Source organism: Nanorana parkeri, unplaced genomic scaffold, assembly GCF_000935625.1.
Source record: "Nanorana parkeri isolate BGI_ZX_2015 unplaced genomic scaffold, ASM93562v1 scaffold947, whole genome shotgun sequence".
In the NCBI taxonomy this organism is placed as follows: Eukaryota; Metazoa; Chordata; class Amphibia; order Anura; family Dicroglossidae; genus Nanorana; species Nanorana parkeri.
The window spans coordinates 434033-455469 of NW_017307215.1; the positions used below are offsets into that span (position 1 = coordinate 434033).

The 21437-nt window shown below is 49.8% G+C and overlaps 2 protein-coding genes across 4 annotated transcripts in view; both read left to right on the forward strand.

Annotated features, from left to right (window-relative positions):
* The window catches only part of PI4KB (phosphatidylinositol 4-kinase beta), a 31158-nt gene extending 11280 nt beyond the window's left edge, over positions 1–19878 (forward strand). Inside the window, exons 3-12 of one of the 3 annotated variants that reach the window (XM_018566416.1) lie at positions 4070–4114; positions 12919–13146; positions 14084–14305; positions 14393–14502; positions 14610–14714; positions 14799–14922; positions 16523–16788; positions 18168–18300; positions 19206–19326; positions 19618–19878. In XM_018566416.1, coding sequence (XP_018421918.1) covers positions 4070–4114; positions 12919–13146; positions 14084–14305; positions 14393–14502; positions 14610–14714; positions 14799–14922; positions 16523–16788; positions 18168–18300; positions 19206–19326; positions 19618–19799 — 1536 coding nt within the window. In that variant the 3' untranslated portion in view covers positions 19800–19878. Of the gene's footprint in view, positions 1–4069; positions 4115–12918; positions 13147–14083; positions 14312–14392; positions 14503–14609; positions 14715–14798; positions 14923–16522; positions 16789–18167; positions 18301–19205; positions 19327–19617 lie in introns of all 3 variants that reach the window. The other 2 variants (XM_018566415.1, XM_018566417.1) reach the window with 2 other exon arrangements.
* An 871-nt stretch (positions 19879–20749) lies between these two features.
* LOC108795201 (phosphatidylinositol 4-kinase beta-like) lies at positions 20750–21437 on the forward strand. Its single transcript, XM_018566405.1, has 2 exons — positions 20750–20890; positions 21182–21437. Exons 1-2 carry the CDS (start codon positions 20773–20775, stop codon positions 21361–21363), a joined length of 300 nt encoding a protein of 99 aa, XP_018421907.1. The 5' UTR covers positions 20750–20772; the 3' UTR covers positions 21364–21437.

Genomic DNA, 21437 nt, shown 5'->3' on the forward strand with positions numbered 1-21437 from the left:
GATCCCATCAGTCTTCTCAAACCTGAGAACTATAGAACACCCCCAATGTTATGGAGATGAGGATAGTGGGGGTCATCCTGCTGCTCCTCCATGGATACAGTTGAAGACAGGACTACAGAACCCCCACCTTTACGGATAAGGGAATCAGGGGATGTGTTCAGTAGCCCTGTCCTTGGTGATGCAGCATTGTAAACCACTAGTGTGCGGTACACTGAGTGAGAGTTGACACCCTAGAACAAGACTACAGAACCCCTCCCTTGTTATGGAAAAAGGGAGCTGGGGATGTGTTCAGTATCCCTGACCCAGTGTGACAATACTAGTGAGAATTGACATCCTAGGGCAGGGCTGCAGAACACTTCCACCCCCTTGGTTATGGAGAAGGGGAGTGGGGATGTGTTCAATAGTCTTGTCCTAGGATGCCAACGCTGCTGTTAGGTTCGGGTGTGTAAGGCGGAACGGGGTTCCGCAGCTGAGCTCCATATCTTCCCTTAGTTAAGGGTGTTATAGCAGCCTAGGGTGACAACTCTGCTTCTCCATAGATGCAGTACAGTGATTGAGTGTTGACTCCCTAGGACTGCAGAACACCTCCCCCTTTGTTAAAGAGAACAGGAACGGGGGATTGGTGCAGTAGTCCTGTCCTAGGGTTACAATGCTGCTCCTCCATAGATCCAGTACAATGTGATCGTTTACATGTAAGGACAGGACTACAGAACATCTCCCCCATTTGGGGGAGGTAGAGGAACGGAGATGTGATTAGTAGTGACAACACTGCTGCAGCAGCTGATGGTGTTGGCACCCCGGGACAGGAAGTGTGTGTCTGGCAGTATCCCCAGGTCCACATAGAGGGGAACAATCCTGAGAGAAGGAATGCAGCCGCTACAGCTGACATTTCTTGGGGCCATAGGGGAGGAGAGGTGCATGATGGGAGCTGGTCATTGTCTGCAGTAACCTTTACACAGACATCGTGTGTGCGTCTGCAGGCTGAGTCATGGACATGTGAGCGTCATGCCGAGCTCATCGAGAGGCACTCCGTGTGATGTCACTTCCTGCTTTCCCCACGACGGCTACTTCGGGTCACGGTGCTGGTGCAGAAAAGTTCAAACATCTCCGATTTTAGAGAAGTGCTCGGGGCAAAGCCGAAAATATCTGGTGACGACTTCCTAAATCAAACATGGCGTCGCGTTTCGGGGGATTTAACCCCGCACCTTCTATTGAAAACCCGAGATTACACTTCAGATTAATTGACCCCCTTTCCCCCGTCCCTGTGCCCCTACCCCACACCTCCAAATGTTATTCCTCAGAGGGCATGAAAACTTAGTCTCTATGACTCTCATTGGCCACATTGAAGTCTATGGGGGGTTCTACTGCACTCGGGGAAGTGCAAAATATATATTTAAACCCTTAATGGCGGACGGTCAAAGAAACCTGAACGCCTGGACCCAGTTTTGGGACTTTGGCATGTGATGGCAAATCTGTACATATCTTTGCAGCTACTTAGGGGCCTATTTAGAAACAATTTGCAGAGCCATTCGCCTCGTGCATCTCTTTGAACGTTCGTACTGTGCGAATAGAGGCAAAAACAAAAGTTTTTTTTCTTTTTTTCCCCAGTGGAATGTAGTAGATGGCGCTGAGGAGCATAGGAAACAAGTATTTATTTCCTGCGCTCCTTAGCTCCATCTAGTGGCCATAAATATTCCCTCAGCTCCATCTAGTGGCCATAAATATGTATTTCCTCTGCTCTTCAGTGCCATCTAGTGACCAGAAATAAGTATGTATTTCCTGTGCTCCTCGGCTCCATCTAGTGGCCATAAATATTTCCTGTGCTCCTCAGCTCCATCTAGTGGCCATAAATAAGTATATATTTCCTCTGCTCTTCAGTGCCATCTAGTGACCAGAAATAAGTATGTATTTCCTTTGCTCCTCGGCTCCATCTAGTGGCCATAAATATTTCCTGTGCTCCTCAGCTCCATCTAGTGGCCATAAATAAGTATATATTTCCTCTGCTCTTCAGTGCCATCTAGTGACCAGAAATAAGTATGTATTTCCTGTGCTCCTCGGCTCCATCTAGTGGCCATAAATATTTCCTGTGCTCCTCAGCTCCATCTAGTGGCCATAAATATTTCCTGTGCTCCTCAGCTCCATCTAGTGGCCATAAATATTTATGTATTTCCTCTGCTCTTCAGTGCCATCTAGTGACCAGAAATAAGTATGTATTTCCTGTGCTCCTCGGCTCCATCTAGTGGCCATAAATATTTCCTGTGCTCCTCAGCTCCATCTAGTGGCCATAAATAAGTATATATTTCCTCTGCTCTTCAGTGCCATCTAGTGACCAGAAATAAGTATGTATTTCCTTTGCTCCTCGGCTCCATCTAGTGGCCATAAATATTTCCTGTGCTCCTCAGCTCCATCTAGTGGCCATAAATAAGTATATATTTCCTCTGCTCTTCAGTGCCATCTAGTGACCAGAAATAAGTATGTATTTCCTGTGCTCCTCGGCTCCATCTAGTGGCCATAAATATTTCCTGTGCTCCTCAGCTCCATCTAGTGGCCATAAATATTTCCTGTGCTCCTCAGCTCCATCTAGTGGCCATAAATATTCCCTCTGCTCCTCAGCTCCATGTAGTGGCCATAAATAAGTATGTATTTCCTGTGCTCCTCAGTGCCATCTAGTGGCCATAAATATTGCCTGTGCTCCTCCACTCCATCTAGTGGCCATAAATAAATATGTATTTCCTCTGCTCCTCAGATCCATCTATTGGCCATAAATATGTATTTCCTCTGCTCCTCAGTGCCATCTAGTGGCCATAAATAAGTATTTCCTCTGCTCCTCAGCTCCATCTAGTGGCCATAAAAAAGTATGCCTTCCCTGTACTCCTCAGTTCCATCTAGTGGCCATAATGTGCTATTACATCACAATACAGTCCGTCTGAAAAGAAAATATACAAAGAACCTTAGTAGTTGCTACATTCACACAGAATGAACATTTAGAAGGATTTGCACAGACAGGATTTGGACAGAAAAAAGAATGGTGGCCTTGGGAGGCGGGCTTTAATTTATAGTATAACTGGTCCTGTGATTGGGCTGGGGGCGGAGCCATACCCATTGTATGCTGCCATGGATTGGTGTCGGGAAAAAAAATTATTAAAGGGGAGAATGATTTTGTCACTGTGATGCATCTATTACATCCAGCCTGCATTGCTCTGAACACGGGCGGTGGAAGCGCCCTGTGTGTACCTAATCTGGTCCTGACGCAATGATAAGATGGCAGATGTTATTAGAGTCTGCCACATCACCGCAGGGGTGAGTCTGCCGTCGCTGTGACCGCCTTCCCAGCTTGATTCCATGACTCAGGTGGAATATTTCCTAATGAAAACATTTTTAGAGAAATAAGATGTCTCCCCCCCACCCGCCCCACCCCCCTTTCCTACCCATCAATGTACAGATCAGCTGCAAGCCCCATTTCATTTTTCAGCTGTTGTGCTGCAGCAAAGTATTGACTGATTCCACGTCACTGCAGGGTTCGGAGTTCTCCTTTAACCTGCTGTGTGAATATGTCGCCCTGCAGATCGATGGAGGGGGAAAATGTGCTTGTCCGTGACCATCCTGCCGCCCCTAGCCACAGCCGCCTTCCTCGCCGGGAGTTCCCCGCCTCTTAGATTGTCAGCTCTTCTGCTTTAATGTCACGCTGTACTGCGCTTCTCTATACGTTGGTGCTTTTTAAAGCACAATAGTTACAACTTAGATGCAGCTTAACCAAGTGTGTGTGTGTGTTGATGAATGTGGTGTAACCTCTGTGGGCGTGGCATGGTGTTGTGGTGGGAGTGGCCAGTAATCGGGCGGTGTGACTGTCGTCCCCGTGCTCGTGTTTATAAGTTGGGGTTGTCTGTCGTCGTGTCAGTCTGTCCGTCCCTGTTCATCGCTGATCTCCTTCACTCCGACAGTCGTAGGGGGAACCGCACAGCCGTCCGTACCTTCCCAAGCAATGTGGGCGGGGCTGATGATGTCATGGTGACACTAGTAGCTAATCCTGTACCTTTTTCTCCCTCCTCCTTCCCCTCCTCCTTCCCAGGACCTCTCATCCAGTTCGGAAAGTCTCGATAGGCCGTTCACCTCCGTAAGTTGGACACGTTTTACCCAGTTGGTTGGTGGGGCTCTTCTTGGCTTCTGTCTCTACCATAGCAGCATTTCCTCCAAGGGGATCCCAAGGGCCCGGCTGCCCAGAATGGTGGTTTTCGGCTACACGCGGATGCAAAAACCCCATCTCCGGCAGTCAGATCTCCTCACCGGTGCTCTCGGCTCCGCCCACTTGTCACATGACCATAACCTGGCCATTTCAGCCTCGCAAGAGAAAATCTGGCAAGGAGATCTGGCCCCCCCGGAGCCCCGCGGGTGAATGAGCCAGGTTCCATCTGCCTATAGCCGAAATACCAGTTTTGGGTGGGAGTGGCCTTTTTAAAGTGTAACTCCACCTCTCCGATACGATGGTGTAAGAAAAGATGGAGAATCCAATTTCTGTCCGTTCCCTCTGTGCAGGTTCTTGCCAGAATTGGTCCTGCTTGCCTATAACCGCGCACTGCCTGCGGAGGCAGGAAGTCGAATTTCCTCCACCGGATACATCAAGAGCCTGTGCAAGTAAACTGAAACAAGGCTGATTCATATACAAAAGGGTTCCCAGAGGCGTCTCATTTCACTGCCAGGCCAGTGTGTTCCGGGTGGAGTTACAGTTTAAGAGGGAGGGCGTAAAAGAAGCCCCTCCCCAAATCTGCCCATACCCCTCCTTCCCCTGCATGGCACCACCGCAGCAGGCGCATCGTACAACCGTCATCCCGCGGAGCATTCACAAATATGAATGTTAAAGTTTCAGAAACGGAAGAAAATCTTACGCAGGAAGGCAAAGATGAGGGCATCCGGGAGATTCCAGGCGTTCGGGATTGCCGCATCAGAACCGGCTGCACACCGGATGGCGGAGGGTTGTGGGAAGGAGGGCGCAGATTCATGTGCGGCGGGAAGAGGTAAAGATGCTCTTGGGTGTCACCAGATCATGTGTCCCCATTGGAAGATTTCCCCTCTGTTCCTGTTCTGGTGACAACTGTAGGTGGTTGGGTTTCCCATCACTCTCTGTATTGGTGACACCGGGAGAGGTAGAGAGGTGAATCTCCCCAGAGATAAAAGGGGGTGGGGTCTAATCCAGGGGTCCTCAATCTTCATGGGACTGGGGCCCCTTAAATTCTTCCCAAGCCTTCCATCCCTTGACTGTAAACAAAAGGTTTACACTCAATAATAGTATGGGAATGCAAAATATGTCTCCATAATATTGGGGTCAGTGGGGTAGCGGGCTCCAAGGGGGAAAAAAAAGGCCCCTATATGATCGGTGTCAGTGGGGCCCAGGAAAGAATGGCTCCCCAGATCATTGCTGTCAGGATAGTGGCCCCAGAGGGAATAGGCCCCATGAGGAAAAGGCAGTCATTGGTAGCGGGCCTAGGGAAGAATAGCCCCCAATCATTGGTGTCAGTGGGATAGTGGCCCCCAGGGAAGGATAGCCCCCCAATCATTGGTGTCGGTGGGATAGTGGCCCCCAGGGAAGGATAGCCCCCGAATCATTGGTGTCAGTGGGATAGTGGCCCCCAGGGAAGGATAGCCCCCCAATCATTGGTGTCAGTGGGATAGTGGCCCAAGAGGGGAATAGGCCACATGAGGAAAGGGCATAGTCATTGGTATCAGTGGGAGCGGGCCCTATAAGGAAAAGGCCCCTACATCATTGGTGTCGGTGGGATTATGGTTGCCAGAGGAGAATAGCCCCTAAATCATTGGTGTCAGTGGAATGGTGGGCCCCAGGGAAGAATAGCCTTTCGAAACATTGGTGTCTATGATATAGTGGCCCCCAGGGCAGAATAACTCCTAAAATCATTGGTCTCAGTGGGATAGTGGCCCCCAGGGAAGAATTGCCCCAAATCATTGGCGTCAGTGGGATAGTGGCCCCCAGAGAAGAATAACCACCAGATCATTGGTGTCAGTGGGATAGTGGCCCCCCAGGGAAGAATAGCCCCCAAATCATTGGTGTCAGTTGGATAGTGGCCCCCAGGGAAGAATAGCCCACAAATGTTCCTGTCAGTGGGATAGTGGCCCCCAGAGAAGAATAACCCCCAGATCATTGGTGTCAGTGGGATAGTGGCCCCCCAGGGAAGAATAGCCCCCAAATCATTGGTGTCAGTTGGATAGTGGCCCCCAGGGAAGAATAGCCCACAAATGTTCCTGTCAGTCTGATAGTGGCCCCCAGGAGAGAAAATTCACAAATCATTGGTGTCAGTGGGATAGTGGCCCCCAGGGAAGAATAGCCCACAAATGTTCCTGTCAGTCTGATAGTGGCCCCCAGGAGAGAAAATTCACAAATCATTGGTGTCAGTGGGATAGTGGCCCCCAGGGAAGAATAGCCCACTAACCTTTTGGTACCAGTGGGATAGTGGCCACCAGGGAAGAATAGCCCCTAAATCACTGGTGATGGTGGCCCTCGGTGCAGAACAACCTCATATCATTGCTGTCAGCGGGACAGCTGCCTTTTTTACGTCTCTCTGTGTGTAGAGACGCAGCAGAACTATCTCCGATCCAGAGCAGATCAGTCGGCCCCATGGGGTAATTTCGGCCAGGGTCCCCTCATTTATATAAAGTATTACTCTGGGGTCTGTCAGTGACGCAGCGGGCTGGGAATCCTTTGAGGATCCTCTGGCCCACCACCAGGCCGGTCCATGCACGGTGTGACAGCAGTAGATATAGGAGCCGAAGTGGGCCCATAGCCCAGCAGCGGGCCGTAGCCTGGAGGTTAAGAATCATTGCTCTAATCCAATGTACGGTATATGATAGTTTGACTTTACCAGTATATTTGTGAATGTCGCCCCATCATCATCCTCGTCATCCTCGTCATCATCATCATCATCATCATCATCATCCTCCCACATGTCTACTCACTGAATCAGAACAATGGTTGACTTATTAGGTTTCCTCACTTTATGGCATCCAAAGGATTATTCTTATTGCTGCGATAATGTCCCGGCCTCAGAGCGGCTGAGCCAAGGGAGGGGCAGTCATGCCGATCCTCCAAATATTATCCAGACGGAGCCCTCAAAAAGACCACCACTGAGCGTGTATTGGCCACCAAACCCTCATCCTACCCTTATGCCACTAACAGCCAGCTGCATGTGAGACTACGACTCCCATCATATGGGGTCCGTAGTTGCAGCACAATTAGAGGGCCGAGGTTGCCTACCCCTGACCTAGAGCATGCTGGGAGTTGTAGTCGCACAGCTCAGGGGGAGGGTTCATCGTTGACCCGCCCAACACAAAGGCCGATTGAACTTTTGATCTGATTCAGTGCGTAGTTCACACGTAGAGGCCGAAGCCGCGGCTTTCATTGTACGCTTCTTCTCATCCGCTGCTCCATCACATATCAAGATGGCCACCCTCTGGCCAAGAGCTGCGTGTTTAGTGTTTGCTGTCTTCTGTCCCCGCCCACTGCGCATGCTGCGACTGCATGACGGCCTGTGAGCACACAAGTAAATGTTTCCCGTTGCTGCCGAGTCACATATGGTGGACCACTCCCTCTGCAGGGGCTTGTCCTCACCTCGAACTGTCAAGAGAAACGTCCCCGGCATGTCTAACGCTTGTGAAACTTGGCCTACGACAGTGGTGGCGAACCTTGGCACTCCAGCTGTGCCAAAACTACAAATCCCAACATGCATCTGCCTCTGGGAGTTATGTCTGTGGCTGTCAGAGCCTTGCAATGCCTCATGGGACTCGTAGTTCCAAAACCTCTGGAGTGCCAAGGTTCGCCACCACTGGCCTTGGACCTTCTCTACTGACGCGTTTAACACTGGGCTTAATCGTAGAGATGCAATTGATAGGCGGGCCAGTGTTGGGTGAAACGCATTAGTGAAGGTTGTAGGTGGGGCTTCTTTGAAGTTTGTTCTGGAATAATAAAGTTTTTCGAACGTTGGACATGACAGTATGCTGCCAGCTTTTTCTCTCCAGCTTGTGACCACTGGTTCGTGGGGACTTTGTACACCGCCCCAGCGGTGAGAAGTCACATCATTATGTTTAGAATTTGGAGACGGACCAAAAAAAATTAGATCTTTGTGTTCATATCCAGAGTTGTGTATGGAGCCCATCAGCAGGGAAGAGGACCTGTTCACTCCACGTTGGCCTCAGTAGGAAGGATGTTCCCTCAACCATAGTACGGCTGACCAGTTCAATAGGAGCGGATGCCCTGTACCCACTCTGGTCAGATTAAGCAGTCCTGTCAGTGTGGGCCCTATCGGCCCACCACCGGGAACTCCAACCACATTGGGGAGAACCCCATAGAGTATTTTTTTTTTATTTGCCTGGAGTATTGCTTCAATTCTGGACAGAGTATGAAATGGTTAAAATACCTGTCAGTGTTTTCGGCTGTTTGTGTCCATTTGGGGAGTTTTGCCATGACTTCCTGTCCCAGAGACCCAACAGGAAGTGAGAGGAAATGTCTCAAGTCTTTCTAGACAGTTCTCGCTGAAAAAGGCGTCCCTTTTTGGTAGATTTCACCTTACTTCCTGTTCCGGAAGTGTGGACTGGGCAAGTGGTCACCAGGGCATTCAGAGAAGGTACATCTCCTTCAAGAAAAACACGGCAACGCTCTGAACCCTTCACTTTAAGGTGACCATGTTTGCTGATCATCTCTACGTAATGGTCAGGACATCCCAATGGGTAGTGATGAGAATTTCTGTCCCCCTTGGCTCTGTGTAAATCTCCCCCCTCTGCCATTTATAAAGTGCCACCAAAGATATCCTGCGAGCACTAACCCCGCCCATGGCAGTAAACATGGCGGCCTCTCAGAGGAAATGCTGCTTCTCCTTTAAGTACAATGAATATAATGATGAAGGATTGGCCTTGGATGATCTTCCCCATGTAATTCCTTTCCTTCCTCTCTTCTGTGTGTCCCGTCCTAAATGTAGGTCATCCTCTGTGTGTGTCCACCGTGCGGCACGCCTGCCCAGCTGGCGGCCATTCATCGTCTGTCATTTGTTTTTTGTTGGTTCGTGTTTTAATTAATTTATTATTTGCAGGTGACCCCAAATTATTATCAGACTTTTAATAATGGCCGCCCACCCCGGGCCTGGGTTTCTGCTATGTCCAAGGCTTCTTTATTAAGCTTTAGCTCCCAAGCGGATACAACTATAAGACGTCCTTGCTCCCTTTCCTGTTCTTCATGTTGAATCTCTCTCCTAATCCAATCAGAAAAGAAGCTTTGGAGGCTTCCTACATGGTCCATGGGCTTCAAGGCTCTTTGGTGAAGAGCGATTTTGGGGAAATTTGGTTGAAAATGGGTGGAATGGGGTTTATTCTTCCTTCCTGTCTGTAGGGGGTGCCACAGTCAATGCTCATCAAATTTTCCTCTCTTTACTAATGTAATCACTGGAGATAATGAATTCCTCCTTATGTCTGTGAAGGTACTTCTCATTCATCTTGGGTCAAGGTACAACTAGTAGTAGTTGGTCACATTCGTCTGGACTTGTTCTGTAATGTTGAAGACATTTTGTAGCTTCTCCAAGCCACTAATGTGTCAAGAACATACCTCAGCATTTATATCCACATGGGTAGCAGAGATACCTTTCTTCAACCACCATGGAATATGAAGATGTTGATTGTCAAAGAAGAAGATGGGAGTTGTGAAGGTTGAGGAGCCACACTGTTCTAGTTACGTGATCCATCCTTGGTGCTTAGAAAGTCTGCATGATGGTAATCCTTCAACTCGTATAGCTGAAGGTCTGAGGGTGTCAAATCGGCAGGGTAGAGATGTTAAAATGGCATCACATGTGGAAGACAGGTGGTGTTGAAGGCCTTGACCCCAGTTCATGGATGGTGGTTCCAGTTTGATGCAGAAGCCCCCTAGTCTTCATAGGTGTTGATCCTCCAGGTCACATGGCCGAAAGTGTGAGGGTGTGAAATCACCGGGGTAGAGATAGTAAAATGGCCTTATGTGTGGAAGACAGGTGGCGTTGAAGGCCCTGACCCCAGTTCATGGATGGATGTTCCAGTTTGACGCAGAAGCCCCCTAGTCTTCATAGGTGTTGATTCTCCAGGTCACATGGCCGAAGGTGTGAATTGGTATCAAATCACCGGGGTATAGATGTTAAAATGGCATTATATGTGAAAGACAGATGGCTTTGAAGGATCTGTCCCCAGTTCATGGATGGTTGTTCCAGTTTGACACAGAAGCCCCCTAGACTTCATAAGTGTTGAGCCTCCAGGTCACATGGCTGAAGGTCTGAGGGTGTCAAATCACCGGGGTATTGATTGTAAAATGGCCTTATGTGTGGAAGACAGGTGGCTTTGAAGGCCCTGACCTCAGTTCAGTGATGGTTGTTCCAGTTTGACGTAGAAGCTCCCTAGTCTTCATAGTTAACCCTCCAGGTCACATGGCCAAAGGTGTGAATTGGTGTCAGATCACCGGGGGAGAGATGGTAAAATGGCATTATGTGTGGAAGACAGATGGTATTGAAGGCCCTGACCCCAGTTCAGTGATGTTTGACGCAGAAACCCCCTAGTCCTCATAGGTGTTGATCCTCCAGGTCACATGACCAAAGGTGTGAATTGGACCAATTATGTCTCATGTAGACTACATCTAGTGGTTGCAACAAGGTGTCCTAGCTCCCAGTATGATTTAAGTACTTGGGTATGGGAAGTTCCTCAACCTTTACACCCCCCATCTTGTTGTTTGACCATCTACGTCTCATGTAGACTACATCTAGTGGTTGGAATAAGGTGTCCTAGCTCCCTGTATGATGTAAGTACTAGGGTATGTGTGGTTCCTCAACCTTTACACCCCCATCTTGTTGTAGGACCAGTTATGTCTCATGTAGACTACATCTAGTGGTTGGAGCAAGGTGTCCTAGCTCCCAGTATGATTTAAGTACTTGGGTATGGATGGTTCCTCAACCTTTACACCCCCCATCTGGTTGTTTTACCATCTACGTCTCATGTAGACTACATCTAGTGGTTGGAATGAGGTGTCCTAGCTCTCTGTATGATGTAAATACTTGGGTATGGGAGGTTCCTCAACCTTTACACCCCCCCATCTGGTTGTTTCACCATCTACATCGCATGTAGACTACATCTAGTGGTTGGAATAAGGTGTCCTAGCTCCCTGAACTGAAGTGGTTTTGGATAAGCTACGAAACATCTTCAACGTTCCAGAACAAGCCCAACCAAATGTGACAAACTACTACTGGTCAATCCCACTACTTCCTGTTTGATTTATGAGAAGACAGATGGTGATGGTATCTGGGGTGGGATCAGATTGGACTTGAGATAAGTGTCGGCTCTTCAAATTTTACGGTTTTCAGCCTCTAAAATCATTGCGACCTCCAGCCAAAAACATGGATAGAGTTGGGCAGAGTTGGATCATTTGGCATTGATCACGTTGAAGAGTCCCTCTTACTTCCTGTATAGTCACCAAGACAGGAAGTGAAGGTGGATCTCCCCCACAGCAGTAGAACTTTGACCGTTCTTCTACCACTTCCACGCTCTATTCAAGTTCCGCTGGTAATGGAATGTGTGATTGGATGATGGGTTAGAGTTGGTGGTCTGTGATTGGTCAGAATGGTTTTGTGTGTCCTTGTGCCAAGTACGGGGTGCTGGCTCCTGTCATGTCCCTTGTGGTGGTCCTGGAGTGGATTAGGTACCCCAATGTGGTGAGGAAGGTGCCCATCTACCTTGGTTATTGTCCTCATACATGGGGGGTAGGGATCGCTCATACAAATAATTGCTACAATTTCTGATTGGTCTGAGAATTGGCAGCTTCTGTAATCAGACCCTCACATAGACCGTGAGATCTTACCGACAATCTCTTCCATCCTCTGTCGTTCTGGGCTCAGAGGCAAAACACTAAGCGACATCAGTATAGGAAGGGTTCTTTGTGGTCAGAGCAGCAGGAAGGGGTTCTGTATAGTAAGCTCAGTAGGGAGGGATTCTTTACAATGAGAGTGGAAGAAGACATTTCTTTTTTTTACAGTAAGAGAAGGTAGTAATGGGTTCTTTACGGTTGGAGCAGCAGGAAGGGGTTCTGTATGGTAAGTTCAGTAGGAAGGGATTCTTTATGGTCAGAGCAGCAAGAAGGGGTTCTGTATGGTAAACTCAGTAGGAAGGGGTTCTTTATGGTCAGAGCCGCAAGAAGGGGTTCTTTATGGTAAGCTCAGTAGGAAGGGATTATTTACAATAAGAGTGGAAGATGTTTCTTTACTGTAAGACCGGTAGTAAGAGGTTCTTTACAGTCAGAGCAGCAGGAAGGGGTTCTTTATGGTAAGCTCAGTAGGAAGGGATTCTTTACAATAAGAGTGGAAGAAAGTGTTTCTTTGCAGTAAGCTCAGTAGGAAGAGATTCTTTATGGTCAGAGCAGCAGGAATGGGTTCTTCACAGTAAGCTAAGTAGGAATGGATTCTTTACAATAAGAGTGGAAGAAGGCATTTTGTGTACAGTAAGAGAGGTAGTAATGGGTTCTTTATGGTAAGAGCCATACATCAAGGACACAATTGGGCACAGTTGCTCTGGGTTAGAGGGGCAGGTTGTTTTGCCTTTTTAATGGCTTCGGTTTACAAGAGGTTGAAGCTGAAGGACACGGGTCTGTAGAGATGAGTTGGTACAGAAGGGTCTCTCATCGGTGTGGGAATTTTTACATGCAGTGCTGAGGTGTTTGCCGATGCCAGTCAATTACTTGATGACCCATTACAGGTTTCTAGGGCAGTATGGGGGGAATGGAAGCCGGGCCATGGGCCACGCAGGCAGTTTAGGCTTTTGTAGGATGTTTTAGATGATGGGAAGGGTCCTGACATGAGTTGGGAAAAGTGCCAAATGCTTTTGAAAACTTTTTTTTTTTGCCCTTGCCCCCCTCGGCAGCCTGTCAGACTGGCCCCGGAGCGGGAGTTCATCAAGTCTCTCATGTCCATCGGGAAGAGGCTTGCCACCCTGCCCACCAAGGAGCAGAAGACCCACCGGCTCATCTCCGAACTCTCGCTGCTGAATCACAAACTGCCGGCCCGCGTCTGGCTCCCCACGGCTGGCTTCGACCACCACGTCGTGCGAATTCCTCACACGCAGGCCGTTGTTCTGAACTCCAAGGACAAGGTATGTGACATGACTGGGGGGGGTTGGATTTAAAGAGGAATGCCAGGAATTCCAGATCTAACCCTTGCAGGCGGACTACCCCCACACTGGAAGGGTTAAGTGATTGTTTTGCAGATATACAATCTGCTTTATTTGAGCATTGCAGGTCCATAGACTTGCATGAGGATGCCGAGGGGGAGAGAGGAGAGCGCTGACTGCCTCTACTGGGGGAACTCTCACCATTGTGGGAGGGGCAGAGACACGATCTACTGCGAGGAAATCTCACTATTGCGGGAGGAGCAGAGACACAACTACTGGGGCGAAATCTCACCATAGTGGGAGGGGCAGAGACATAATCTACTGGGGGGAAATCTCACCATAGTGGGAGGGGCAGAGACCCAATCTACTGGAGGAAATCTCACTATTGTGGGAGGAGCAAAGACACAACTACTGGGGGAAATCTCACCATTGTGGGAGGGGCAGAGACCCAATCTACTGGAGGAAATCTCACTATTGTGGGAGGAGCAAAGACACAACTACTGGGGGAAATCTCACCATTGTGGGAGGGGCAGAGGCATGAACTACTGCAAGGAAATCTCACCATTGTGGGAGGGGCAGAGACACAAACTACTGGGGGTAATCTCACCATTGTGGGAGGGGCAGAGACACAAACTACTGGGAGGAAATCTCACCATTGTGAGAGGGAGAGAGACACAAACTACTGGGGGAAATCTCACCATTGTGGGAGGGGCAGAGACAAAAACTACTGGAGGAAATCTCACCATTGTGGGAGGGGCAGAGACACAAACTACTGGAGGAAATCTCACCATTGTGGGAGGGGCAGAGACACAAGCTCCTATCCGTTTTGATGGATTTTTCCAAATTGGACCGATCATTGATTATTATTGTTAAAGTCTAGGTCTCAGAACCTATTACCATTTACAAGTTCTCCTTGTAGGCACCATATTTGATCTACGTGGAGGTTCTTGTGTGCGAGAACTTCGAGACGTCAATCGTTCCAGTTCGCATTCCCGAGAACCGCATTCGCAGCACGCGTTCGGTGGAGAATCTTCCAGAGTGCGGCATCACGCACGAGCAGAGAGCCAGCAGCTTCACAACTGTGCCCAATTACGACAACGACGAGGAGGCCTGGTCGGTGGATGATATCTGTGAGCTGCAGGTGGAGGTGAGCCTCTTTCCATGGTCAGGTCTCTGCTTGGCCGGTTCTGGGTTCTCATCCTCGGGTTTTCTCTCTCTCGTCCTCCAGCTGCCCGAAATTCACACCAACAGCTGCGATAACATCTCCCAGTTCTCCGTGGACAGTATCACCAGCCAGGAGAGCAAAGAGCCTGTATTCATCGCGGCTGGGGACATCCGGTGAGTGGACCCTTCCTCTAAATTGAACCATTTCTGTGGGGTTACATGACCTTTAATTTGGCATACATGGGTGAAACCGGTCTGAAAATTCTCCATATCTTGTACAGGCGGCGCCTGTCGGAGCAGCTGGCCCACACCCCTACCACCTTTCGCAGAGATCCTGAGGACCCATCCGCTGTAGCACTAAAGGAGCCCTGGGAGGAGAAAGTCAGGTACGTGTTGGAGGTGGACTCGGCATACCTTTATATAAGCAATTGGTTATGGCTTACATCTAATGTGACTTAACTGTATTACAGGAGGATACGGGAGGGCTCCCCCTACGGCCACTTCCCTAACTGGAGATTGCTCTCCGTCATCGTGAAATGTGGCGACGACCTGAGACAGGAGCTGCTGGCCTTTCAGGTCCTCAAACAGCTGCAGGTAAGGGAGGGATTGCTCCCACTGCTGGACAGCTGCGGTAATGGAGGGTGGGTAGTGATTGCCCTCTGTGCTGGTGACCTTAGAGGATGGTTAATGATTGCTCCTTCTGCTGTTTAGATGTAGTACTGGAGGGCAGGGAATGATTGCGCCCTCTGCTGGTGAGGTGTGGTAATAAAGGGCAGCGAATGAATGCTCCCTTTGCTAGACAGCTGCAGTAACTAAGGGGAAGGATTGGTTGCTCCCTCCTCCAGCTGGTGAGCTGAGGTATTAGAGGTTGGGGGAGGAATGATTGCTCCCTCCTCTGCAGAGCTGAGGTATTGGAGGTCTGGGGGAATGATTGCTGCTGAAGCTATCGTAATGAAGGGCAGGAAATGATTGCCCCCTATGCTAGTGAACTGTGGTGATGGAGGGCAGGTAATGATTACTACTTTGCTAGTGACCTGCAGTATTAGAAGATGAGTAATGATTGCGCCCTCTGCTGGTAAGATTTTGTAATGGAGGATGGGTTATGATTGCTGCTAGTGAGGTGTGGTAATGAAGAGCAGGGAAAGATTGATCCCTCTGCTGGTAAGATGTGGTAATGGAGGGCAGGGATTGATTGCTCCCTCTGCTGGTGAGATGTGGTAATGGAGGGCAGCGATTGATTGCTCCCTCTGCTGGTGAGATGTGGTAATGGAGGGCAGGGATTGATTGCTCCCTCTGCTAGTGAGATGTGGTAATGGATGACGGGTAACCATTGCTCCCTCTGCTGGTGAGATGTGGTAATGGAGGGCAGGGATTGCGAGTTAATCTCGCTGCTAGTGAGATGTGGTAATGGAGGGCAGGGATTGATTGCTCCCTCTGCTGGTGAGATGTGGTAATGGAGGGCAGCGATTGATTGCTCCCTCTGCTGGTGAGATGTGGTAATGGAGGGCAGGGATTGATTGCTCCCTCTGCTAGTGAGATGTGGTAATGGATGACGGGTAACCATTGCTCCCTCTGCTGGTGAGATGTGGTAATGGAGGGCAGGGATTGCGCCCTCTACTGGTGAGATGTGGTAATGGAGGGCGTGTAACCATTGCTTCCTCTGCTGGTGAGATGTGGTAATGGAGGGCAGGGATTGCGCCCTCTACTGGTGAGATGTGGTAATGGAGGGCGTGTAACCATTGCTTCCTCTGCTGGTGAGGTGTGGTAATGGAGGGCAGGGAAAGATTGATCCCTCTGCTGGTGAGATGTAGTAATGGAGGGCGGGTAACCATTGCTCCCTCTGCTGGTGAGATGTGGTAATGGAGGGCAGGGATTGATTGCTCCCTCTACTGGTGAGATGTGGTAATGGAGGGCGTGTAACCATTGCTTCCTCTGCTGATGAGCTGTGTTACTGTTTAGCTCCCTTTTGTTTATTTAAACTGAACTTCATCTATAAAAATGTAGATATAGTTACGGTTGTTCAGCTTGGCACACTGTAAGTATACATAATTTATCCCTGGTCGGGCCATGGGGATTATGTCTCCTGGTCCCTCCGTACCTCAGCATCGTATGATTGCGATTCCAGCAGACAGGGCGGAAGGAAATAGTTGACTGAAGAGATGTACTAATCCAAATCTCTTTCTCTTTCCACCAGTCCATATGGGAGACGGAACGCGTACCGCTATGGATACGACCATACAAGATCCTGGTGATCTCGGCGGACAGTGGTATGATTGAGCCGGTGGTCAATGCCGTGTCCATCCATCAGGTGAAGAAGCAGTCCCAGCTGTCTCTCCTGGACTATTTCCTCCAGGAACACGGCAGCTACACTACCGAAGCCTTCCTGACCGCACAACGGAACTTTGTACAGAGCTGTGCCGGGTATTGCCTGGTCTGCTACCTGCTGCAAGTCAAAGACAGGTGAGAGGTGACCCGTCTGGGGAAGGGGACAGAGAGGGCTTCGTGCCCAGGACAAGGGGCGCAAGAACAGGCCTGCAGGACTATACAGCAGTGTTAAAGGATCAGTGCACCTATGCAGCATGTTGGGCCGGTTATATGTCTTGATATGAGCTGGCAGCTCAGTGGTGGCAGGCTCTCTTCTTGGCCTACCCAGTCCTAATATTCCCATGGAATTTGAGGAGGCGGGATCTGCGACAGGCTGTGTGCTCTTTACTGGGAGTCGGCATTGGCAGACCCCCTTCCTCATACTCCAAGCTGCTTAGGGCATCATAGTTCAATTGTTTTTATACAAGCTGTTCCAGCTATTACGTTTACACTTGTGCATGTATAGTTCACCTGTCTAGGTGCCCCAACATTCTGTATAAGTGCAGTGATCAGGCTTGCTGTGTTGCGTGAATAAAGAATAATTGAAACTTACCTTTACTGGAGAAAATGCTGTCCCGTGCTGCCGACATGTCTGTAGGCATAGACACTTAGATCTCTGCTGAATAGAAGGATCAGCTTTTCTGTACTCTGATCCTTCACCTTTAGCAGAGTTCACATGGACAGTCTTAGGCTTTTGGTCATGGGAGTGGAGTCAGGAGCAGCATGTTCTCCAGCAAAGGTAAGCATGTTAGGTTGTCTATTTCTTTTCATCCCATCAAGTCTCAGCCTTCCCTTAACAAACGCCCTTAGTCTTTAAGCCACATAGACCTATGGAAGGATTGTTCATAGGGTATTGGTGAAGTTTGCGTGACGTGGATCTGTGACGGGCATGTGAGACATGGATCTGGGACGGGCATGTGGGACCTGGATCTGTGACGGGCATGTGAGACATGGATCTGTGACGGGCATGTGGGACCTGGATCTGTGACGGGCATGTGAGACATGGATCTGTGACGGGCATGTGGGACATGGATCTGGGACGGGCATGTGGGACCTGGATCTAGGACGGGCATGAGGGACCTGGATCTGTGACGGACATGCGAGACACGGATCTGTGACGGACATGCGAGACACGGATCTGTGACGGACACGCGAGACACGGATCTGTGACGGACACGCGAGACACGGATCTGTGACGGGCACGCGAGACACGGATCTGTGACGGGCACGCGAGACACGGATCTGTGACGGGCACGCGGGACACGGATCTGTGACGGGCGGTCCTACACTTTACAATGTTATAAATGATCAGGCTTAAAGGGACAACATGTACTAGAAAGCATTTCTCGTATCCACAATTCCTCTCTGGTAACATTCCAGTAATGGGCCACTGATTGGTGTCCATGGGGATACGTATGTGCAGCTGACACAGTGACGTGGGTGATACCATAATGGCCAATGTCCTTTCTCTCCAGGCACAATGGAAACATCCTATTGGACGCCGAGGGTCACATCATACACATCGATTTCGGTTTCATCCTGTCCAGCTCCCCTCGGAATCTGGGCTTCGAGACCTCCGCCTTCAAACTGACGTCAGAGTTTGTGGACGTAAGTAAAACGTATCTTTGGGGGGGGCAGTCGGCGCCAACCATGCTACCCAAGAAGGGGAATTTGTCTGTCTGGTCAGTCTGACATTTGGCGGTGTTGTCACTGATCTGTCGGGTGAATTCTGAATGATTTGTTGGTGATATCCGCAGTGACCACGCGGGCTCCATTAGGATTGGATGATAACACATGCAGGTTAGTGGTGTGATTGGTTGGGAATCCTCGATGGGTGAATTCCTGGTGACTGTAAAACCTCTTTAGTTCGGGCCGGAGGATTCAGCTTCACACGAGGCCTCTGATTGATGGAATGAAGCGATATCAGTACAGAGGACACGGCACACTTCAGTAACAATGTTAATCACTTTGCTCCACCATCAGAACGGCCCCCCACCACCACCAGGGTAGTAAGTTGGCCTTCGTACACATTGGCCGATGTGGTGGCGGTGCGTCTCGTTGCTCTGTCTTACCACCAACGCTTTTACATTTGGAGGAATGCAGGCGGACGAGTTCGGTGAGCGGTTTCCTCGCAGTTCACCTTTTATTATTGGGCCTATTGTTCTCTTCTACAAACCACTGTCCAGGCTTTGTAAACCTGAAGCAGCTTCTTCATCTATTGTCCTCTGACACGGGCCAGACACATTTGTTTTACCATCTTTAAACACTTCCTGCACCCCACGCCTGTAGTGGAATATACCGGGAACTATCGTGTGATTATCCGTAATATCATAATTAAATCTCGTACAGATTGTTAGATTTCCCTCTTTTCCACACTCTAAAATATTGGGCATAAGGTGTGAAGGGGGTGCAGTATCCTGTTCATCCTGTAGGGGGTGCAGTATCCTGTTCATCCTGTAGGGGGTGCTGTATGTTACACTGAATGACCAGCCCTGTTGTTGTCTGTCCACCAGGTGATGGGGGGACTGAATGGAGACATGTTCAATTATTACAAGATGCTGATGCTGCAGGGGCTGATCGCTGCCCGCAAACACATGGACCGCGTGGTGCAGGTTGTGGAGATCATGCAGCAGGGTAAGCCCGTCACTTTGTCTGTGTCGCCCGACCCTCTACAAGGAAGACGTGAGCAGTGTCACTCACCCTGTACTACAAATCACCTCCACTGCCCTTCCAGCAGGGTGATTCCCCCCCCCTATATACATGTACATCCCTCTCATGTGTGCCATTCATGGAGATGGAGATCAATGGCTGTTATTGGTCATTTTTGTGTATTGGTCTAACACAAACTCTCTTCCCCCTTCCCTCCTCACCCTCTCTCTTTCCTCTCTTCCTCCTCTCTCTCCGCTCCCCCTTGTCTCCCCCCAGGTTCCCAGCTTCCCTGCTTCCACGGCTCCAGCACTATCCGTAACCTGAAAGAACGCTTCCACATGAACATGACGGAGGAGCAGCTGCAGCTCCTGGTGGAGCAGATGGTGGACGGCAGCATGAGGTCCATAACCACCAAACTCTACGATGGTTTCCAGTACCTGACCAATGGCATCATGTGAAAGGGGGCGCAGAGGACGCGATGCCCCCCTCCTCCGTTCCAGGACTCCTGACTTTTATACTAGAGCCGCAGGGGGAGGAGAGCGACACTCCCCCCTCCCCGTCTCCCTCTCTCCAGACTGGATCACGCTGTGATAGCGGCTCCGCCTCCCCCTGCTCGTATCTCGCAGACCACTATGCAGCCATCTTCCCATCTCTCAGTATTCTCTCCATATCTACAGTGTTCAGACAAGTCCGCCAAACCCCTCCCCCTGCGCAATGATGTGACTGCACCACACACTTCAAATCATTTTCGAAGACCGGCGCCCCCCCATCTTACCATTAACCCTTCCACGTGGGAGGATGGCGATCCATTCCCCACCCCTCGTGCCGCGTCTTGCAAGTTTACAACCCTGTGCCCCTCTCCATTGGAGGATTACCTCTTACTGTGACGCCCCCTTCTGTCCGCAGTATCTGTTCTCATTTACATCATTGCGTCATTTTTATTATTCCCCTCCCCCCGGTGACGAACGAGCAGCACTTCGCGGGCCGGCGAGGGTTAGACCTTCAACTTTTTTTTTTTTTTCTATAAAATCATCATAATTTTTCCCGTTTTTTTTATTTAAATGCTTTTATTGGGGAAAACGTTTCTCATCGCGTTGTATCGGAAGCTCTTCACCTTCCTGTTTCCGCCAGTGCACTTTCTGATCGGTCCGATGGCGATGGGTCCGCGCGGGATGATGATGATGTGGTAAGCAGGCCGCGTCTGGGACCAGGGCGCCAGACCGACCCACAATTATCCGTAATATCATAATTAAATCTCGTACAGATTGTTAGATTTCCCTCTTTTCCACACTCTAAAATATTGGGCATAAGGTGTGAAGGGGGTGCAGTATCCTGTTCATCCTGTAGGGGGTGCAGTATCCTGTTCATCCTGTAGGGGGTGCTGTATGTTACACTGAATGACCAGCCCTGTTGTTGTCTGTCCACCAGGTGATGGGGGGACTGAATGGAGACATGTTCAATTATTACAAGATGCTGATGCTGCAGGGGCTGATCGCTGCCCGCAAACACATGGACCGCGTGGTGCAGGTTGTGGAGATCATGCAGCAGGGTAAGCCCGTCACTTTGTCTGTGTCGCCCGACCCTCTACAAGGAAGACGTGAGCAGTGTCACTCACCCTGTACTACAAATCACCTCCACTGCCCTTCCAGCAGGGTGATTCCCCCCCCCTATATACATGTACATCCCTCTCATGTGTGCCATTCATGGAGATGGAGATCAATGGCTGTTATTGGTCATTTTTGTGTATTGGTCTAACACAAACTCTCTTCCCCCTTCCCTCCTCACCCTCTCTCTTTCCTCTCTTCCTCCTCTCTCTCCGCTCCCCCTTGTCTCCCCCCAGGTTCCCAGCTTCCCTGCTTCCACGGCTCCAGCACTATCCGTAACCTGAAAGAACGCTTCCACATGAACATGACGGAGGAGCAGCTGCAGCTCCTGGTGGAGCAGATGGTGGACGGCAGCATGAGGTCCATAACCACCAAACTCTACGATGGTTTCCAGTACCTGACCAATGGCATCATGTGAAAGGGGGCGCAGAGGACGCGATGCCCCCCTCCTCCGTTCCAGGACTCCTGACTTTTATACTAGAGCCGCAGGGG